Raw genomic sequence first — 15,535 nt, 5'->3', positions numbered from 1 at the left:
ACGGTACAGGCTGGGGGGAACTGTACGATGATAACCGTTCTACTTTGATTTATGATCTCTGCGACAACTTCAACATGACAATCCTTAACAATGGAGAAGTAACACGTTTGGCTGGTCCATCCTCGAATGGTAGCAGATTAGACCTCACCTTTTGCTCCAATTCACTATCGTTGGATTGCACTTGGCATGTAATCCAGGATCCGCACGGTAGTGATCATTTGCCGATCAAAATTTCGATTGCCAGTGGGTTCAACTCGTCAGAATCCGTTAACGTCGCGTATGATCTAACCCGTAACATCGATTGGACTAAGTTCCAATCCGCGATAGACGATACAGTATCGTCAGTGGAAGAGCTTCCGCCGTTGGAGGAATATAATTTCCTCTCTAATCTCATCGTCGACAGCGCACTTCAAGCTCAAACACGACCGGTGCCGCGATCGTCAATTCGTAAGAAAACACCGTCGCTCTGGTGGGATCAACAATGCACGGAGGTTTACCGTAAAAAGTCCGACGCGTTTAAACTTTTTCGGAAACGCGGAACACGCGAGCATTTCGACGCATACACATCTCTTGAACGCGAACTCAAGAGCCTCATCAAGGCCAAAAAACGGGGTTACTGGCGGCAGTTTGTAGACGGATTGTCGCGCGAAACGTCTATGAATACGCTTTGGAGTACGGCGCGAAGAATGCGTAACCGGTCTACTAACAACGAAAGCGAGGAATGCTCGGATCAATGGATTCTTAAATTCGCGCGAAAAGTGTGTCCGGATTCCGTGCCGTCGCAGTTGACTCCTCGCGAAACCGCGAATTCGGTAGACGAAATCAGTCAGCCTTTTTCAATGGTCGAACTTTCACTCGCTCTCCTTTCGTGTGGCAATTCTGCCCCGGGATCTGATAGAATCAAGTTCAACTTGCTGAAAAACCTCCCAGACGTCGCTAAGAGGCGCATGTTAAACTTGTACAATCAGTTCTTGGAGCTCAATATTGTTCCCGACGATTGGAGACGAGTGAGGGTGATAGCCATTAAAAAGCCTGATAAACCCGCGTCGGATCACAATTCGTATCGGCCCATCGCGATGCTGTCGTGTATTCGGAAATTGATGGAGAAAATGTTCCTATTTCGCCTCGAGAAATGGGTTGAGACGAACCACCTTCTTTCAGATACTCAATTTGGTTTCCGTAGGGGCAAGGGAACGAACGACTGTCTCGCGTTGCTTTCCTCGGAAATTCAGTTGGCTTTTGCTAAGAAAGAGCAAATGGCTTCTGTGTTCTTGGATATCAAGGGGGCTTTTGATTCAGTATCCGTTGAAGTTCTTTCAGAGAAACTCCACGCTTGTGGATTGTCTCCATTAATGAATAATTTTTTGTACAATTTGCTGTCAGAAAAACATATGAGCTTTTCTCATGGAAACTCTACAGCTTTTCGATTTAGCTACATGGGTCTCCCCCAAGGCTCATGTTTAAGCCCCCTTTTGTACAATTTCTACGTTAGAGAAATTGACAATTGTCTTAGTGACAATTGCACGTTGAGACAACTTGCAGATGATGGCGTAGTGTCTATCACAGGGCCAAAAGAGGTTGACCTGCAAGGACCCTTACAGGATACCTTGGACAATTTGTCTACTTGGGCTATTCAGCTAGGTATCGAATTCTCCACGGAGAAAACTGAGTTGGTCGTTTTTTCTAGGAAGCATAGCCCAGCACAACCGAAGCTTCAACTTTTGGGTAAACCGATCACTCATTCCATGTCTTTTAAATATCTCGGGGTCTGGTTCGATTCCAAATGCACCTGGAGATCCCACATTGAGTATCTGAGACGAAAATGCCAACTAAGGATCAATTTCCTTCGATCAATTACCGGAACGTGGTGGGGAGCCCATCCACAAGATCTTCTGACGTTGTACAGGACAACGATTTTATCGGTTTTAGAGTACGGTAGTTTTTGTTTCCAGTCGGCAGCTAAAACGCACATCGTCAAGCTGGAACGGATCCAGTATCATTGTATTCGTATCGCGTTAGGATGCATGCACTCGACTCATACTATGAGTCTCGAAGTGCTGGCGGGCATGTTGCCACTATCCGTCCGTTTTTCAGAGTTATCTCTGAGGCTCCTCACCCGTTGCGAAGTAATGAACCCACTGGTGATCGAAAATTTTGAGAAGCTTCTGGAGCTAAATCCTCAAACATGTTTTATGACTTTATACTACCTATATTTAACACAGGATGTCAGCCCTTCAAGAAATATTCCCAATCGTGTAGTCTTCTCCGATTTCGGCAATTCAGTGAATTTTGATTTATCTATGACACAGGAAATCCGCGGAATTCCAGAGCATCATCGTCCTATGATTGCTCCGTCATTATACGCTGCAAAGTTTGGCCATGTTGATTCTGCAAGAACGTTTTTCACAGATGGATCTCTAATAGAGGAGTCCGCTGGTTTTGGTGTATTTAATGAATTTCATAGCGCCTCTCGAAAACTTGAAGCTCCTTGTTCTGTGTGTGTGGCTGAACTGGCAGCAATTCACTACACTTTGGAAACTATTGCTTCACTTCTTCCAGCCCACCACTTTATTTTTACGGATAGTCTCAGTTCTGTCGAGGCTATCCGTTCCATTAGGCCGGTAAAGCACTTCTCGTATTTTCTCTTGAAAATACGAGAACTGCTTAGTACTTTATCCGTGCGCTCTTTCATCATCACCTTCGCGTGGGTCCCTTCGCATTGCTCAATTTTGGGCAATGAGAAGGCGGATTCACTTGCGAAGGTGGGCGCTATGGAAGGCGACATTTATGATCGACAGATCGCCTATAGTGAATTTTTCTCTATTTATCGTCAGCAGTCGCTCGTTAGCTGGCAACATCAATGGAGTGAAGGGAGCTTGGGACGATGGCTACATTCAATTATCCCTAAGGTGTCGAAGTTTGCATGGTTCAAAGGGTTGGACTTGAGTCGAGACTTCATACGTGTGATGTCTCGTCTCATGTCCAATCACTATTGTCTAAACGCTCACTTGTTCCGTGTGGGGTTGGGAGACAGCAATCTCTGTGAATGTGGACAAGGTTACCAGGACGCTGATCACATCCTTTGGTCTTGTGCGGAGTATCGTGGAGTCAGATCACATTTTTATGATTCCCTTCGGGCTCGAGGTAGACAACCTAATGTTCCAGTTCGGGATATTTTGGCTAGACGCGATCTGGAGTTTATGAAACTCATATATGTTTACTTTAAGGATATTAACCTTAGATTGTAAGTTTGATTAACCTTGTGTTTAGTTTGTGTTTTGTACGTCTGGGGTTTTTTTTTTTTTTCAATGTTTGTTTTCAAGATGAATAGAAATAATTTCATGCTTTAGGATTAATTAAATAGTTATATCGTAAACCACATTTAAAACCTCCTTCTTCCCTTTTCCCATCCAAAAAATTGTAAATCTCCACTAACCTCGAGACGACCGCGAGTACTCGGTCCAGTTCCTTTAACTTTAAATATAAGACAGTAACAATGTATAACGCAAAGGATAACTCGGCTCTGTAAAGTTTATTCGATTGAGCCTGTACAAATAAAGTAATTACAAAAAAAAAAAAAAAATCAAGCCTGCGTAAAATCCTTCCAATATAACATTCGAATTGAAGAAGAAAACGTTTTTACGATTAGACTGATGTGCATCTTTGACTTTTCCAGTTGAACTTTCATAAGATATATTCATTTCATTTCGCGGCTCCATCAATGCTGCATCGTAAATATGATGTAAACAGAAGTAAATTGCTCAATTACTCAAAATAAAGATGATTTGTCATCTTGTTATCACTTTGAAGACCATCTAGCACCATTTTATAGTATGGTGCGTGTTGAGTAAAGCAAGTTCCGTTGCGTTTTCCGTCGAAAATTTTGAGTATCAATATGTTTGCTTAGAAAAGGCCAAAATGAACATTTATTGAATATTAGCGTCCTATACAACCAATTCTCCATTACTACCAGCATGATACAACCTTTCCTAAGTAAATTAACTTAATTTCCACTTTCATCTTAGTGGAAATCGCACATATTCACCATTTTCCGAAAAATGCAGCTGCGCAGGAGGTAACCTCTCGCTGTGGGTGCAAACTTGTTATGCATTATTTTCCATGAAAACCTCTCCGATCCATACCGAAATAATAACAATTAGTTTTCAAACATGTTTTCTTACACTATTCAAGCAAAAGTTTCCACAGGAAATTATTAGTTTTTCTTTATGGACCGATTTGCCCCAAAAATCGTCTGTTTTACTTGGAAAATTTGGAAACTATCCTCCTTCTAGTAGTTCTCACTTCGAAATGTAGGAGGCGAAAGCTTGGAAAAGTTTCACTGCAAGACGCCAATTACAGTGAACCACATTATTTTAATGGATTTCTTCGCCAGTTAGTCAACTGTCACTTCGTTTGTGATTAAAGGCAGTATACACGAGGGGCACGCAATACAAAGAACCGGTGTGACGGAGTTAAAACGCAAGCAAAAGTTTTGACCAAAAATAGCAGTTTTTCTAAGAACAAAATCTCAAAGTCGGGCAAAATTGGGCAAACTGAACTAATTGCATTTGAAAGAAGAACTAAAGCGCTGCTTAATCAATATAAAATCAGTAGTTTTCTTCACCGATATAAAGGCTGTACCGTTTAAAATCCCCATACATTAAAATTGCTCTAACTTTTGATCAGTTCGGTAAAATTAATTGAAATTTTGCGTAGACATAGTTTAATGTATGTTGTTGAGACTCTGTGAGTTGATTTTATCAGGTGAGCAAAAGTTTTCAAAAGTGGCGACGAAAGAACAGTGCGTGCGAAACGGTTCGAAGAACGTCTGACTGTTTATCGGAAGCGAAGATCCGGAAAAAAGCCATCAGGTCAACGAGAACGATCACAAACGCGTGGTTGGGGCCTTTACTACGCAATGTTTGTTTTGATTCACTATGAAAGTTTGACAGATAAAATGAGGGGTTATTGGTTTTTCCCGAGGGGGGCGACTCTATCTACGATGCAGGAAATATTGTGTTTTGCTGTGGCTAGCTGCGCGTACAATGAGTATATAGAAAGAAGATTTATCACGATTTTGAAGATTTCCTGCAAAAAGATGATGAGTGATGCAAGTAGATGCGAGAAATGAAAGAAGATTTTTCGAAGATTTATTCGCTATTGTGAGATTTTTTTACCATCTAGAATTGAGATTTGGATGTGTCGCCTCCCTCGGTTTTTCCTATGTTTCGAGGGTTGGATCGATTAGCTTGGGACCGAAGAGAGTACCAGAGATGAGTTAAAAAGTTGAGCACGTTATTTCGAGACCTTCTAGTCTTAGAGTTACCTCTATGGTATTACTCCATCACTATTGAGAAATGATGTTGAGCCTGGTTCAGCTTTTTTCAATTCAAGTGAGTTGATCAAGTCAGTTGAATGGCATAGTTTACACGTTCAAGTCAGTTGAATTCAACTGACTTGATCAATTGACTTGCGCTGTCTAAACCCAGCTTAATTGAAAGGTCCCGCTATTTATACCCTTCGAAGTATTGAAACACCCTCCAAAGGCGCGCCCCTTTGTCAGTCAAAATTGGATTCCTTAGCAACAAAATTAAGGATGACACCGATAATGACAATGCATCAGAGCCCTAGTCTTAATCACTTCAAACTAGGGAACAACGAATAGAAGATTAGGAATCACTTAGATGAAGACTAACTAACTCATTTTTTCCTTGTTTCAAGATCATCCTCGGTGAACAAAGCCGAGTCTTGTCACTATCATAAAGGCATAAAAAGTAGCAAGGACTAAGATGTGTTCATTTAATTACTGAAAAATCCTGTTCCCCTAGTTTGAAGTAGTCAGGACTATGGAATCGGTGGTAGATCTTACATCCCGTAACGTACCACGAATCGCTGGTAGATCTTACATCCCGTAACGTACCACGAAAAGGTGATCTACGCACGTTACGGAGCACTGGGCCATTATGAGGGAGCACCTTCTAAAACGACCTAAAGTGGTGAAGAATGTAGAAGAAATAAAGAAAGCATGAGTTAATATGCAAAAACTGTCGATTCTGAGCTCGTGCAGAACCTTATGGCTGGAGTTAAGGCCAAGGTTCGCGTATTCAGACATAAAGGCAAAATAAATTAAATAAATGATGCCAAAAACTTTAATTGTTTCTTTTTACTCCCTGAAAATTTTATGATAATCGGTTAAAAACTCGAGTGAATGAGAATGCATGTTGTGTGTGTCGATTTTGAACAGTAAATCCTTTACATATTGTGAAAGTATACGAAAATGCATTGAAAAAAACACTGATGAATATGATGCCTTGTTCACATTGCTAAGTTATAACATGTTATGAATATTTTTATTACAGAAAAACGCAACAAGACTTTGATCAAAATAGCCTTATAACTAGGCTTATAACATGTTCTAACTCGCCAATCTGAACCTTGCATTAAACTGGTATTGAATACCTTTATTACTATTACGTTCACATCACTATTATTTAAGGTTGTTTGTTTATTTACATATAAATCCCGACTATTGAACTAGGCCTTTACCCGAAAATTTGTCAGCGCTAGCTGCCTTCAATAGTCCTAGGTTTGGATTTAGAGTAAGCAATTTTATCAGCATTTCCAGGGCTTCGAGCGGGAAATAGTGTGCTGAAATATTTGCGAAATGTTTAATTAACGATTAGGATCATAAGTACCAAAACGAAAGTTACTCACTACACATTGTAAATATCGACCGAAGATATCAGTGTAAGAATGGTAAAAACAGTCCGTTTGCAAGCAGACATGGTGGAGAGTGAAGGACTTTCCTCGGCAATTAATCGAACTGAACTATTACCTCGATTTGATGGATTATTTATTTTAATGATTTTAATCAGTCAGCTCCGGAGCATCCTTTCGCAGAACTTCTCTCAAAACAAAACTGACGAGGGGAACTGTTATTATTTGTGCATAGAATTGTAAACTTCGCGATTTATTCGTAATCGTTATCAACTATAGTGCAGCGTATGCTATTGTATGTATATGCCTATGTTCTCTTCTCATGTTACAATCTCTAGCTGATAAAACACCCCCTCGATAAATTTTACACATGTGGATACGGAATGCTTTTAGCACAGACAAACAGACATAACAACTTGAATATTTATCACTGTAAAACATCGTCGCTCAATCATTACCGCCATCTGTTGAATACACTGTGGTGGGTAGTCAGATGGCGGTAGTGTGTAAACGTCAAACGCAAGGCAATTGACTATAGACTTCTCTGACGTTTATGAATTGTACATGTATTAGTGCAAAACTTTGGGTGAATTCAAAGGTTTTCTAACACTAATACTTATAATTTACCCCAAGGTCTGCACTAATACTTGCGCATTTCACAAACGTCAGAGAAGTCTATGCGAGCCACAGGTGGCGGTACTACCAACTACGATACTTTTAAATTGACCGTTAAATCGTTAAATGCTTGTTCGATGAACAACTTGCGAGTTTTATGTATGTTTGCCTGTGATTTTAGCATGGAAAAAAAGGTGAAAACAAACAAGTTAAATGGTTCAAATAGAAAACTTCAAAAGTTGATATTTAAACTTTCATTCCAGGCAGAGGTCTTCTTCTTCTTTCCTTTATTTAACGTCGGTCTCTGTTCCGCAATCTAGTGCCAATCACCGACGGACATCGATTGCCATCCATTGACGGCAATCGAATGTGCAGGAAGGCAGCTTCCACACCTGCGTAGGATATGGCACCCATTAATCAACACACATGGGCCGGGACCAACGGTTTTACTTCCCTTCCGAAGAGAGACGTGACCAGAGATTTTAGGCCTCAGAAAAATCCCACCGACCTCGGCTGGGATTGAACCCAGACCCATTGGGGTGAGAAAGCAGTCACGCTTACCATTGCACCACCGGCGTCGGCTCAAGGCAGGGGTAACAACACATCATCATTAGAAATACTCAGAGGGTATTTTTTTAGTATTTCTAACCCTCATCCATCCTCATTAGGGCGAGTCAAATTTATATAGTGGACAACAAGATGAGGATCAGGATGTGTCATTCCCTTTGGGATACTGCTTGGATTACCGATAGCTCGACCGAGAACACGTAATATCCTCTAGTAATCAACCGCTATGATTAGAATGCCGGCACGTCGTCTTGGAATTAATCACATCACCAACCGGTTGTACCAGGGAAATGAATGGAATAAACAGGTAATTCCGATTAACCATCATAGCAAAAAATAAACCTAGCAGAGAACGCGTAAGACTGGCTACGTGCTCAGAAACATTTATCAACATAGGTTATCAGTGATAGCCCTTGAATAAACGGAATTACTGTCAGTAGTTCGGATCAGATAGTGCAGTTATAAGCAGATCATGAATATGCGATATGGGAGGTGCATCTGTTCTGAGAATGTTTATACTTGGTAATCCTTTATTTTGAATAGCCAGTACCACAGAAAATCAGAATAAACATTGATTCACCGTCGATCGTTATCGATGGTGGTGTGGAATGCAATTGCCTCTTTCCTAATAACTTTTCACTCCGTTGAACCAACGGTTTTCTAGTAGCAACCGATGGAATAGGGTTTGATGTTGCTATTAGTCACAGAAACGAAGTGAGAAATCATCGCTGCTCATTTCGGGCTATCAATGGAAAACAAATTTCGCGTAAATTCAATTGTTAAGATATAAGTTTTATTTTGTATTATAGTCACTTTACCACGTGTTAGGTCATTCATTAATGAATTATCGGCTACTTAAAGCTAACGCGGTTGAGCCTTCCAAATAAACGAACTAGATACGCCATTCGTGACTTGTCCGGGGATGAGAACTCGTGACCTTTTGCGTGATAGGCATGGATGATAACCTAATAGTTCAATTCCCATTATCAGTTTCTGAGTAGAGGCTGCACTTATTGATTTCCAATCTCAATAAAAGCAGCCATCCGTTCTGCGATCGACAATCAGTTCTTTTTTGAATCTCCACGAGTGCACCATGCAGTCCTTCGTAGCTGTTGTTTTCCTAGTATTTGGAGTTGTAAGTATATTTTCATTTGCTGCTCTTCTCCATGGAGATTAATGACAAACCCTATCCCAGCTGCTCCACCAGTCCCAGGGTGCTGCCTACACCGACGAAGAGCACCTCAACTTCCGCCAGAAATGTTCGAAAATCCTTCAAATCTCCCCCGATACGAGACAGGAAGTAACTAAAAAGAACTTCTTGAACGACAATCAGGAGATGAACTGCATGATTCGGTGCGTCGGTATCCTGTCTGGATTCTACGATGACGAAACCGGTACCAACTGGGATCAGGTAGCCAGCGAGTTGGAAAACAAGCCTGAGAGCTACGATGAGCATCGACAGGCTACGGCTGCTTGCATCGAAGCTATACCAAAGGAAGAATATGCATCAGACGTTTGTAAGAAAGCATCCGTGAACTTCCGCTGTCATAGCAAATCTATCAGAGCAATTAGAGCTAGAGCTCTGGCCAACCAAGAATAAGATGTTTTTCGTGGTAGAATCAACAAATAAGACATTTAAAATTTAACCCACTTACTCCCATGGTTTTTCACAATTGAGAAATGTCAATAAATTTGGGCTCGTGAAGTAAGGTAAATAAAACAAAATTCCATGAAACATTTCAAATTCTTTGGTTCCGAAAAATTAAATTGTGCAGTCAATTTCTGCTTCATTTTAATTGTTGTAGGTTTTTAAGGATAAACACATTTCAGGGCTGTTACAAGATTTCCTAAATTTGATTCGCGAAATCCGCGATATCTCAAAAGAAATCCACGACATGAAATACGACTCTGCAACAAATAGAAAACTGTATTAATTGCTTAAAAATACCATTTGTATTACTAATACAAGGCATTTCAAACTTATAGCTTATAGCACTTTTTATTTTATCTTTATTATTAAAGACCTTTTAACTGTTGTTATTCGGGTCTGACTTGACTATTACTACATTATTGCGATTTTTTTCTTCATATAAACTCGAGTGAATTTAATTTCGTCGTTCTCAAATTTTGCTTTCGATTTCGCTCTCACCAATCCCATATTAGAACATATAACATAAAGCTTGGTTTCCATGACATTTCTTCTGATATTTACTGTTCCAAACCAGCTGGATCTGGTTAATCCTCTTCTTCTTTTTCTTCATTCCTTTATTTAACGTCGGTCTCTGTTCCGCAATCTCACACCAAATTCTGTTTTCATCTTCCAGCAAAATGGTTTTCTGAAAATGATCCAGCAAAACGATTTTAGCTGAAATAACAGCTAACAACTTTTAAATTACTGAAAATCCAGTAATCCGTTGTTTTTGCCGAAAACCAGCAAATCATGAACTGTCAAAAAGATTTGTGGTTCTAGTTAATTAGTTGGAAGACCGCTTACAAAAAGCGTTGGGTTGTAAAATTTTAACTGGATTATAATTGTTTGGCTATTATACCTATTTTGCATAATAATAACGGTAAGACAGGGGAATATTTTGAAGGAAATTTTATCTAGTAACAGATTGCCTTTTATCAAAGACAACATATCAAGAAGACTGGCAACTTTGCCTGAATTCGAGAGACAGATACAGTAGCGCTGCGCACGAACGCAGGTGGAAGCAACGCCTAGAAAAACGAGCAAATACACAAGCCTTTCTTCTGAGGATGGAACCTTTGCTATCCAATCCGTTCGGAGCATTTACCTTTGAGCGGCAGATGACGCGATTGTGCCTGTTTCATACCGGTCGTTTGAGAAAATGGCAGAGTTGCCAGTCTTCTTGATGTGTAGTCTTCGCTTTTATTCTAGATAAATTCGGTAGAAACATGGAGAAGATGCTTACGTGCGAATGGAGAAGAACTTAAAGATAATCAATAGTTTTGTGTAGAGTTATTTCAATAACGACTCAATAAAAGAGGGGTTTAAGTGATTTCTCAAACTACTTGATGCATTGATTCCCTGTTTTTCTTATTAAAACGAGAAAAACTTCTCGTAATTCCGTAATTGCTGAAATTCCAGCAATATCAACCTCATTTTTTCAACAAAGAGATCAGTGCGCAAAACAGTCAGGTTCATTGAGTCATTTTGATATGAATATGAACTGCCATCTGCCTCATCATTCACTGCCTCGTGAGAGTCTGAATGATTCAGAGGTAAACGAGTCACTGACAGCCGAGCACTCAGTCAGTAACTCAGTCAACACGTTTATTCTTCTGTGATGGTAACCAATATTTGTTTTGAATGACTGAGCGTGCATTTTCTTTGGAAAAATGACTCAATTACATGCTGTGTGAGTAAAGGCAAGCGGTGTGCGTCGCCTGCTCGTGAGTGACTGAATGTTTTTGTTGGATCTTTCATTGCCTCGTCCTTTACCGTTTGGTACAAACGGTCTGCACAGAGCAATGGATTGAATAGTGCAGTGCTTTCGCACTCAGCCTAGGCAGTCAATAATTTTAAGCTCTGAAAGAAATTGACCACTTTGTCAAGCAGTTTTGGCGTGACTTTCTACCAGCGATTCCACAAAACTGGACCAACTAATTTCTATTTTTTTTATGAAACGCACAAATGTTGGCTACTTTTCTCGAGGTTCTAGAAGAAAAAATCTCAAAATAATGTGTTATTTCAAAGTTCGAGTGGTAGTAAACGTCATTTTAACTGCTCCAATGAAGTGGTTAATTGCTGATTTTCCAGCAACCTTCTGTCAAAAAATATTTGCTGGAAAGCCAGCAAAATTCACTTTGCTGCAAGGATTGCTGGTTATACAGCTCGGCAAAATCTTGCTGGTTTCCAGCAATAAAAAATGAGTGTGAGACACTTCGATCAGACATGTGATTTTGACTCTGTTGCGTGGGAAGTATTGTTATTGAAACTAGAAGAAACTTACACAACTCAGGTGAAGTCATTCGAGGTGTAAACAAAAACAAAAGTTGCCAAAATAAAAATAAAAATGCCCATTGATCGACATCAGTGTTGTAAGCTTCATTCTGCGTAACTCTTCTATTATCAACTCTGGTGTGTCGATGTCTTTTTTCGTGATTCACGAACAGGAAGTTAATGAGTTTTGAATGTTTCAAATTCTCTTCAAATTCAGCCCGGCAGTTCCAGGAGTTGTAGGGTTGTAGTCTGATGTATTAATCTCTGGAGCCACTTACGTATCTTGATAATCTTTTGGATTCAAGGCTTTTGAATTATATATAAGCACCTTAATAAGACATCTGAAACCAAATCGTCAATCATTCTTTCCTGAGAATAGTTCAAACCCGTACAACCTGTACAACCTGTTACAATTCTGCATTGAACAAATTCTAGAAAATTGTTTCTCTTAGCTGTAGCAATACAAAGAGAAAATCGATGAAGAGAATTGATCATCGCGTATACGCCCTTATGCATGCTCACTGTCGTAATATGCTTTTTGACATACCACCTAACGTCTGTAAAGGTAATCAAGAAGCAGTTGATTACATTCAATAATAAATTTTATCTAATTTTGATGAAATGCACTTGACGATCGCTAACTGAAGCATGTTTACTTATCACTTGAAATGTACAAAAATATCCTTCAACTGAAATTTTGCTCAGTTAGCGGACTTTTATTTAGCGAACGTCTAGGTATTCTACAGAGGTCTTTGAGCCACAACGGTGACGGTAGGGTTCGGATCAGTGATTATGTTGTTTCACCTGAAAACATTTTTATTTGAACGCTAAAATAGAGTAACAACGTGGAGACACCACTGGATCGAACAATTTCGCTAAATAGCTGTTCTCATAGCCACTTTCCTTCAGGAAGAGAAGGCGATCCAGCAGAATTACACCCTCCAGGATGGGGGCGTACAGCATTCGGTAGAGATAGAATACTTTCAGCTGTTCTAGCTCTACTTGAAACTTACACTCCAAATTTCTCAAAAGCTCTTCGGAAACTTCTGAGTCGTCCACGCTCAATTTCTTCAAAGCTTTCCTCGTATAATCTACAAAATCCGTACATTTCAGCTTACCTACTTGCTTGCTCACATCAGCATCCAGCTGTAGCAGAACGATTTCCAACATCGCTCGATAGCCCAGCTTCTCGCTTGGATTCTCCCTATTGAAGCATGACCGTTCGATCGATTCCGCAGCCAAGTTTCGAGCATTTCTTCCCAAATAGAACCCTTTACTTCGTAGGAATTCACTCATGGGAAATCCCACCCCAGGATTGTCCTTTACCTTGTCTCGATTGTAGTACTTGTCAACGACAAATTCCTCTACTAGCAGATGATAACAACAGCCCACGTTACAGAGGGCCTTGATGTGCGGATTCTGGTGGAACAATCTCAAACAGTTGGGGGCCAAATTGCCACAGGTATGCAGTCCGGCCAAACAGAAGTGGGTTGCATTCGAATCCGGGAACTGTTCCCTTACCAACTCAATCAGATTCGTTTCAAAGTCGATCAGTTTGGTGGTGGTTTTATAGTTTGACACCGTACTTGCATCATTTTCCACCAAATCCTTGAAATATTGGTCATCGGCCAGATCCGACTTCTTCACTGCTTTGCGAACTTTTTTCTGAAAAGAACAACATCAGTAATTAAAAAAAAAACAATATTCCGAGCATTACCTTCAACTTATCTCGTCGCTTCTCCGCACTGGCCGTATGCCCTTCGTTGGAATCGATCCCAAGTACTTTGACTCCATGCTCCAATGCCACTCTGGAGGAAAGATATCCTTTGCCATCGCCTGCATCGATGACGGCCACTCGATTCAAATCATCACCTGAGTTCTTACCGGCAACCACCGTACACAGCGAAGCTACGACCGCCGAAGCTATTTCCACCTCGTGACGTTTCTTAACACTCATTAATTCTGGCATTTTCAGGCGTGTTTCCTTCAGACAGTCCTCGAAATCCGCTCTCAGCTGATCAACAGTCATTGCTGCCCCAGGAAGCGCATCCAATCTGTAATTCTTCGTCTTTTCGATGTGCCTAGTCAACGCAGGAAACCGCTCCGCTCCGGTATACTTCAAATCGAACTGGTTCCAAAACACTTCCTTAGCTTCCAACAAATCCGACATATTCTTCATCTCCTTCCTCACATCATTGGGAATGTACGTCCTCCAATGATCCTTGACTAAATAATCCACCATGTGGCAATTTAAAAACTCCATCTGCGGCTTCAACACATCCACAAGCCTCTCCAGATGACTACACACCACATCCATCCTGATCGCTTTAAAACGATAGCTCATTCGGTTTCGGATACTTGGCCGAAATCTTCAACAGGACACAAAGCTTCTTGTACTTATTTCTCAGCTTCACCAACCTCTCCAGTAAATCCACTTCCAAATCGTTAAACGTCGGAAACTCCTCAATCTCCTTCTTTAGCTCCGTCAGTAGGATGTAACCCTTTGTCGGTGTTGTCTCCTCCGTCCCTTTCCCAGTACTATTTTCCTGAGCGCACAGCACCCCGTAATAAAATCCCAACTCGGCTCCTATTTCGGCACCCCGATGGTACCCAAAGTGATAGGCATCAACGTTGCCCTGCTCGGCACCGACCTGCAACCCGCGCTGGTAGCTCTCCTCCGAAAGGCGTTCTTCCACTAGCAGCAAATCGTCGAACACGTCGTTGATATCTACTTCGACAGTGCCTTCAGCGACAGGTTTAGCAGTGCATTCTTAAATTATGGGCATTGTTTGATTTCAATCAACAGTAAGTTAATCAAGAGCGTTATGAAGGATTATTCTTACCATTAGTCATAATAAATGCAGATAATAAAAATCACGCACGTTCGATAGCTCTGATAACTCACAAGCAGATGGATGTTCGTGGAGCATCAACTTGGAAAATAGGAACTAATTTTTAACATTTATTGATACTTTGAAAAATGTATCTACTAATGAAGGATTCTCGATTAAACTACCTATACTATTCAACGAATTTGATGCACGATTCGTGGACAAAAAATCACATAAAATTAATGTAATCTTGCGAAATTTGGAACCAGAGCTGCCAGGTGGTTTTATAAAAAATCTGTATCCACTCTATTAAAAAATCTGTATTTTCTGTATTGACGATTTTTTTCTTAATTAATCATGTTTTGTTGTTTTACAAATACAGTGCATACAAAATAACCATAAAAAGTGCTTAACCACCTATTCGGGCTATCGTACTAACCATACGGGATATAATTGCGCCATTTGTGATATCGTCCGTACTTATTTATAAGAGTGATATGAAGCCGTTTGAAAATGTATGGAGATTTTAGTTTCTATTCATTATCTTCCTGATAAGCAGTTTTAAATGCAAAAAAGTGCACGAGTTCATTACTATTTGATATTTTTAATATAGATGAATACAATTAGTTACATCATTTGTGTGGTAGTTACACCGAAAAGTCGAGAGATGTCGCCCCGCCAGTGCTGGTAAAATCATTTTTGCAGTATGGAGAATATCAGAAAATCCGCAATTTCTTACGAAATACATTTTCAATGCAAGTAAAATGTTTACGAGTACTTGTATTTGTACCATTTTAATGTGCTCGGGCACTTTTCTTGTATTTAACATACATGCTTATAT

The 15,535-nt window shown here is 40.2% G+C and overlaps 3 protein-coding genes across 3 annotated transcripts; 1 reads left to right on the top strand and 2 right to left on the bottom strand.

The window, feature by feature from the left end:
* The first annotated feature begins 8,992 nt into the window (after positions 1 to 8,992).
* Positions 8,993 to 9,499, top strand: LOC135703412 (uncharacterized). The gene is made up of 2 exons (XM_065224618.1): positions 8,993 to 9,034; positions 9,095 to 9,499. The coding sequence occupies exons 1-2, from the start codon at positions 8,993 to 8,995 to the stop codon at positions 9,497 to 9,499; spliced, it is 447 nt and encodes a 148-aa protein (XP_065080690.1).
* A 3,153-nt stretch (positions 9,500 to 12,652) lies between these two features.
* Positions 12,653 to 14,190, bottom strand: LOC135703997 (probable methyltransferase-like protein 25). The gene is made up of 2 exons (XM_065225361.1): positions 13,581 to 14,190; positions 12,653 to 13,528 (listed from the first exon to the last, which is right to left on the bottom strand). The coding sequence occupies exons 1-2, from the start codon at positions 14,178 to 14,180 to the stop codon at positions 12,680 to 12,682; spliced, it is 1,449 nt and encodes a 482-aa protein (XP_065081433.1). The 5' UTR covers positions 14,181 to 14,190; the 3' UTR covers positions 12,653 to 12,679.
* On the bottom strand, positions 14,087 to 14,949 carry LOC135704102 (protein LTO1 homolog). The gene is made up of 2 exons (XM_065225529.1): positions 14,707 to 14,949; positions 14,087 to 14,633 (listed from the first exon to the last, which is right to left on the bottom strand). Exons 1-2 carry the CDS (start codon positions 14,714 to 14,716, stop codon positions 14,191 to 14,193), a joined length of 453 nt encoding a protein of 150 aa, XP_065081601.1. The 5' UTR covers positions 14,717 to 14,949; the 3' UTR covers positions 14,087 to 14,190.
* Positions 14,950 to 15,535: the final 586 nt, after the last annotated feature.

Source organism: Ochlerotatus camptorhynchus, unplaced genomic scaffold, assembly GCF_037179485.1.
Source record: "Ochlerotatus camptorhynchus isolate MF236.1 unplaced genomic scaffold, CSIRO-AGI_Acam_v1.1 ptg000021l, whole genome shotgun sequence".
In the NCBI taxonomy this organism is placed as follows: Eukaryota; Metazoa; Arthropoda; class Insecta; order Diptera; family Culicidae; genus Ochlerotatus; species Ochlerotatus camptorhynchus.
This window is presented reverse-complemented; position numbering and strand designations above follow the sequence as displayed.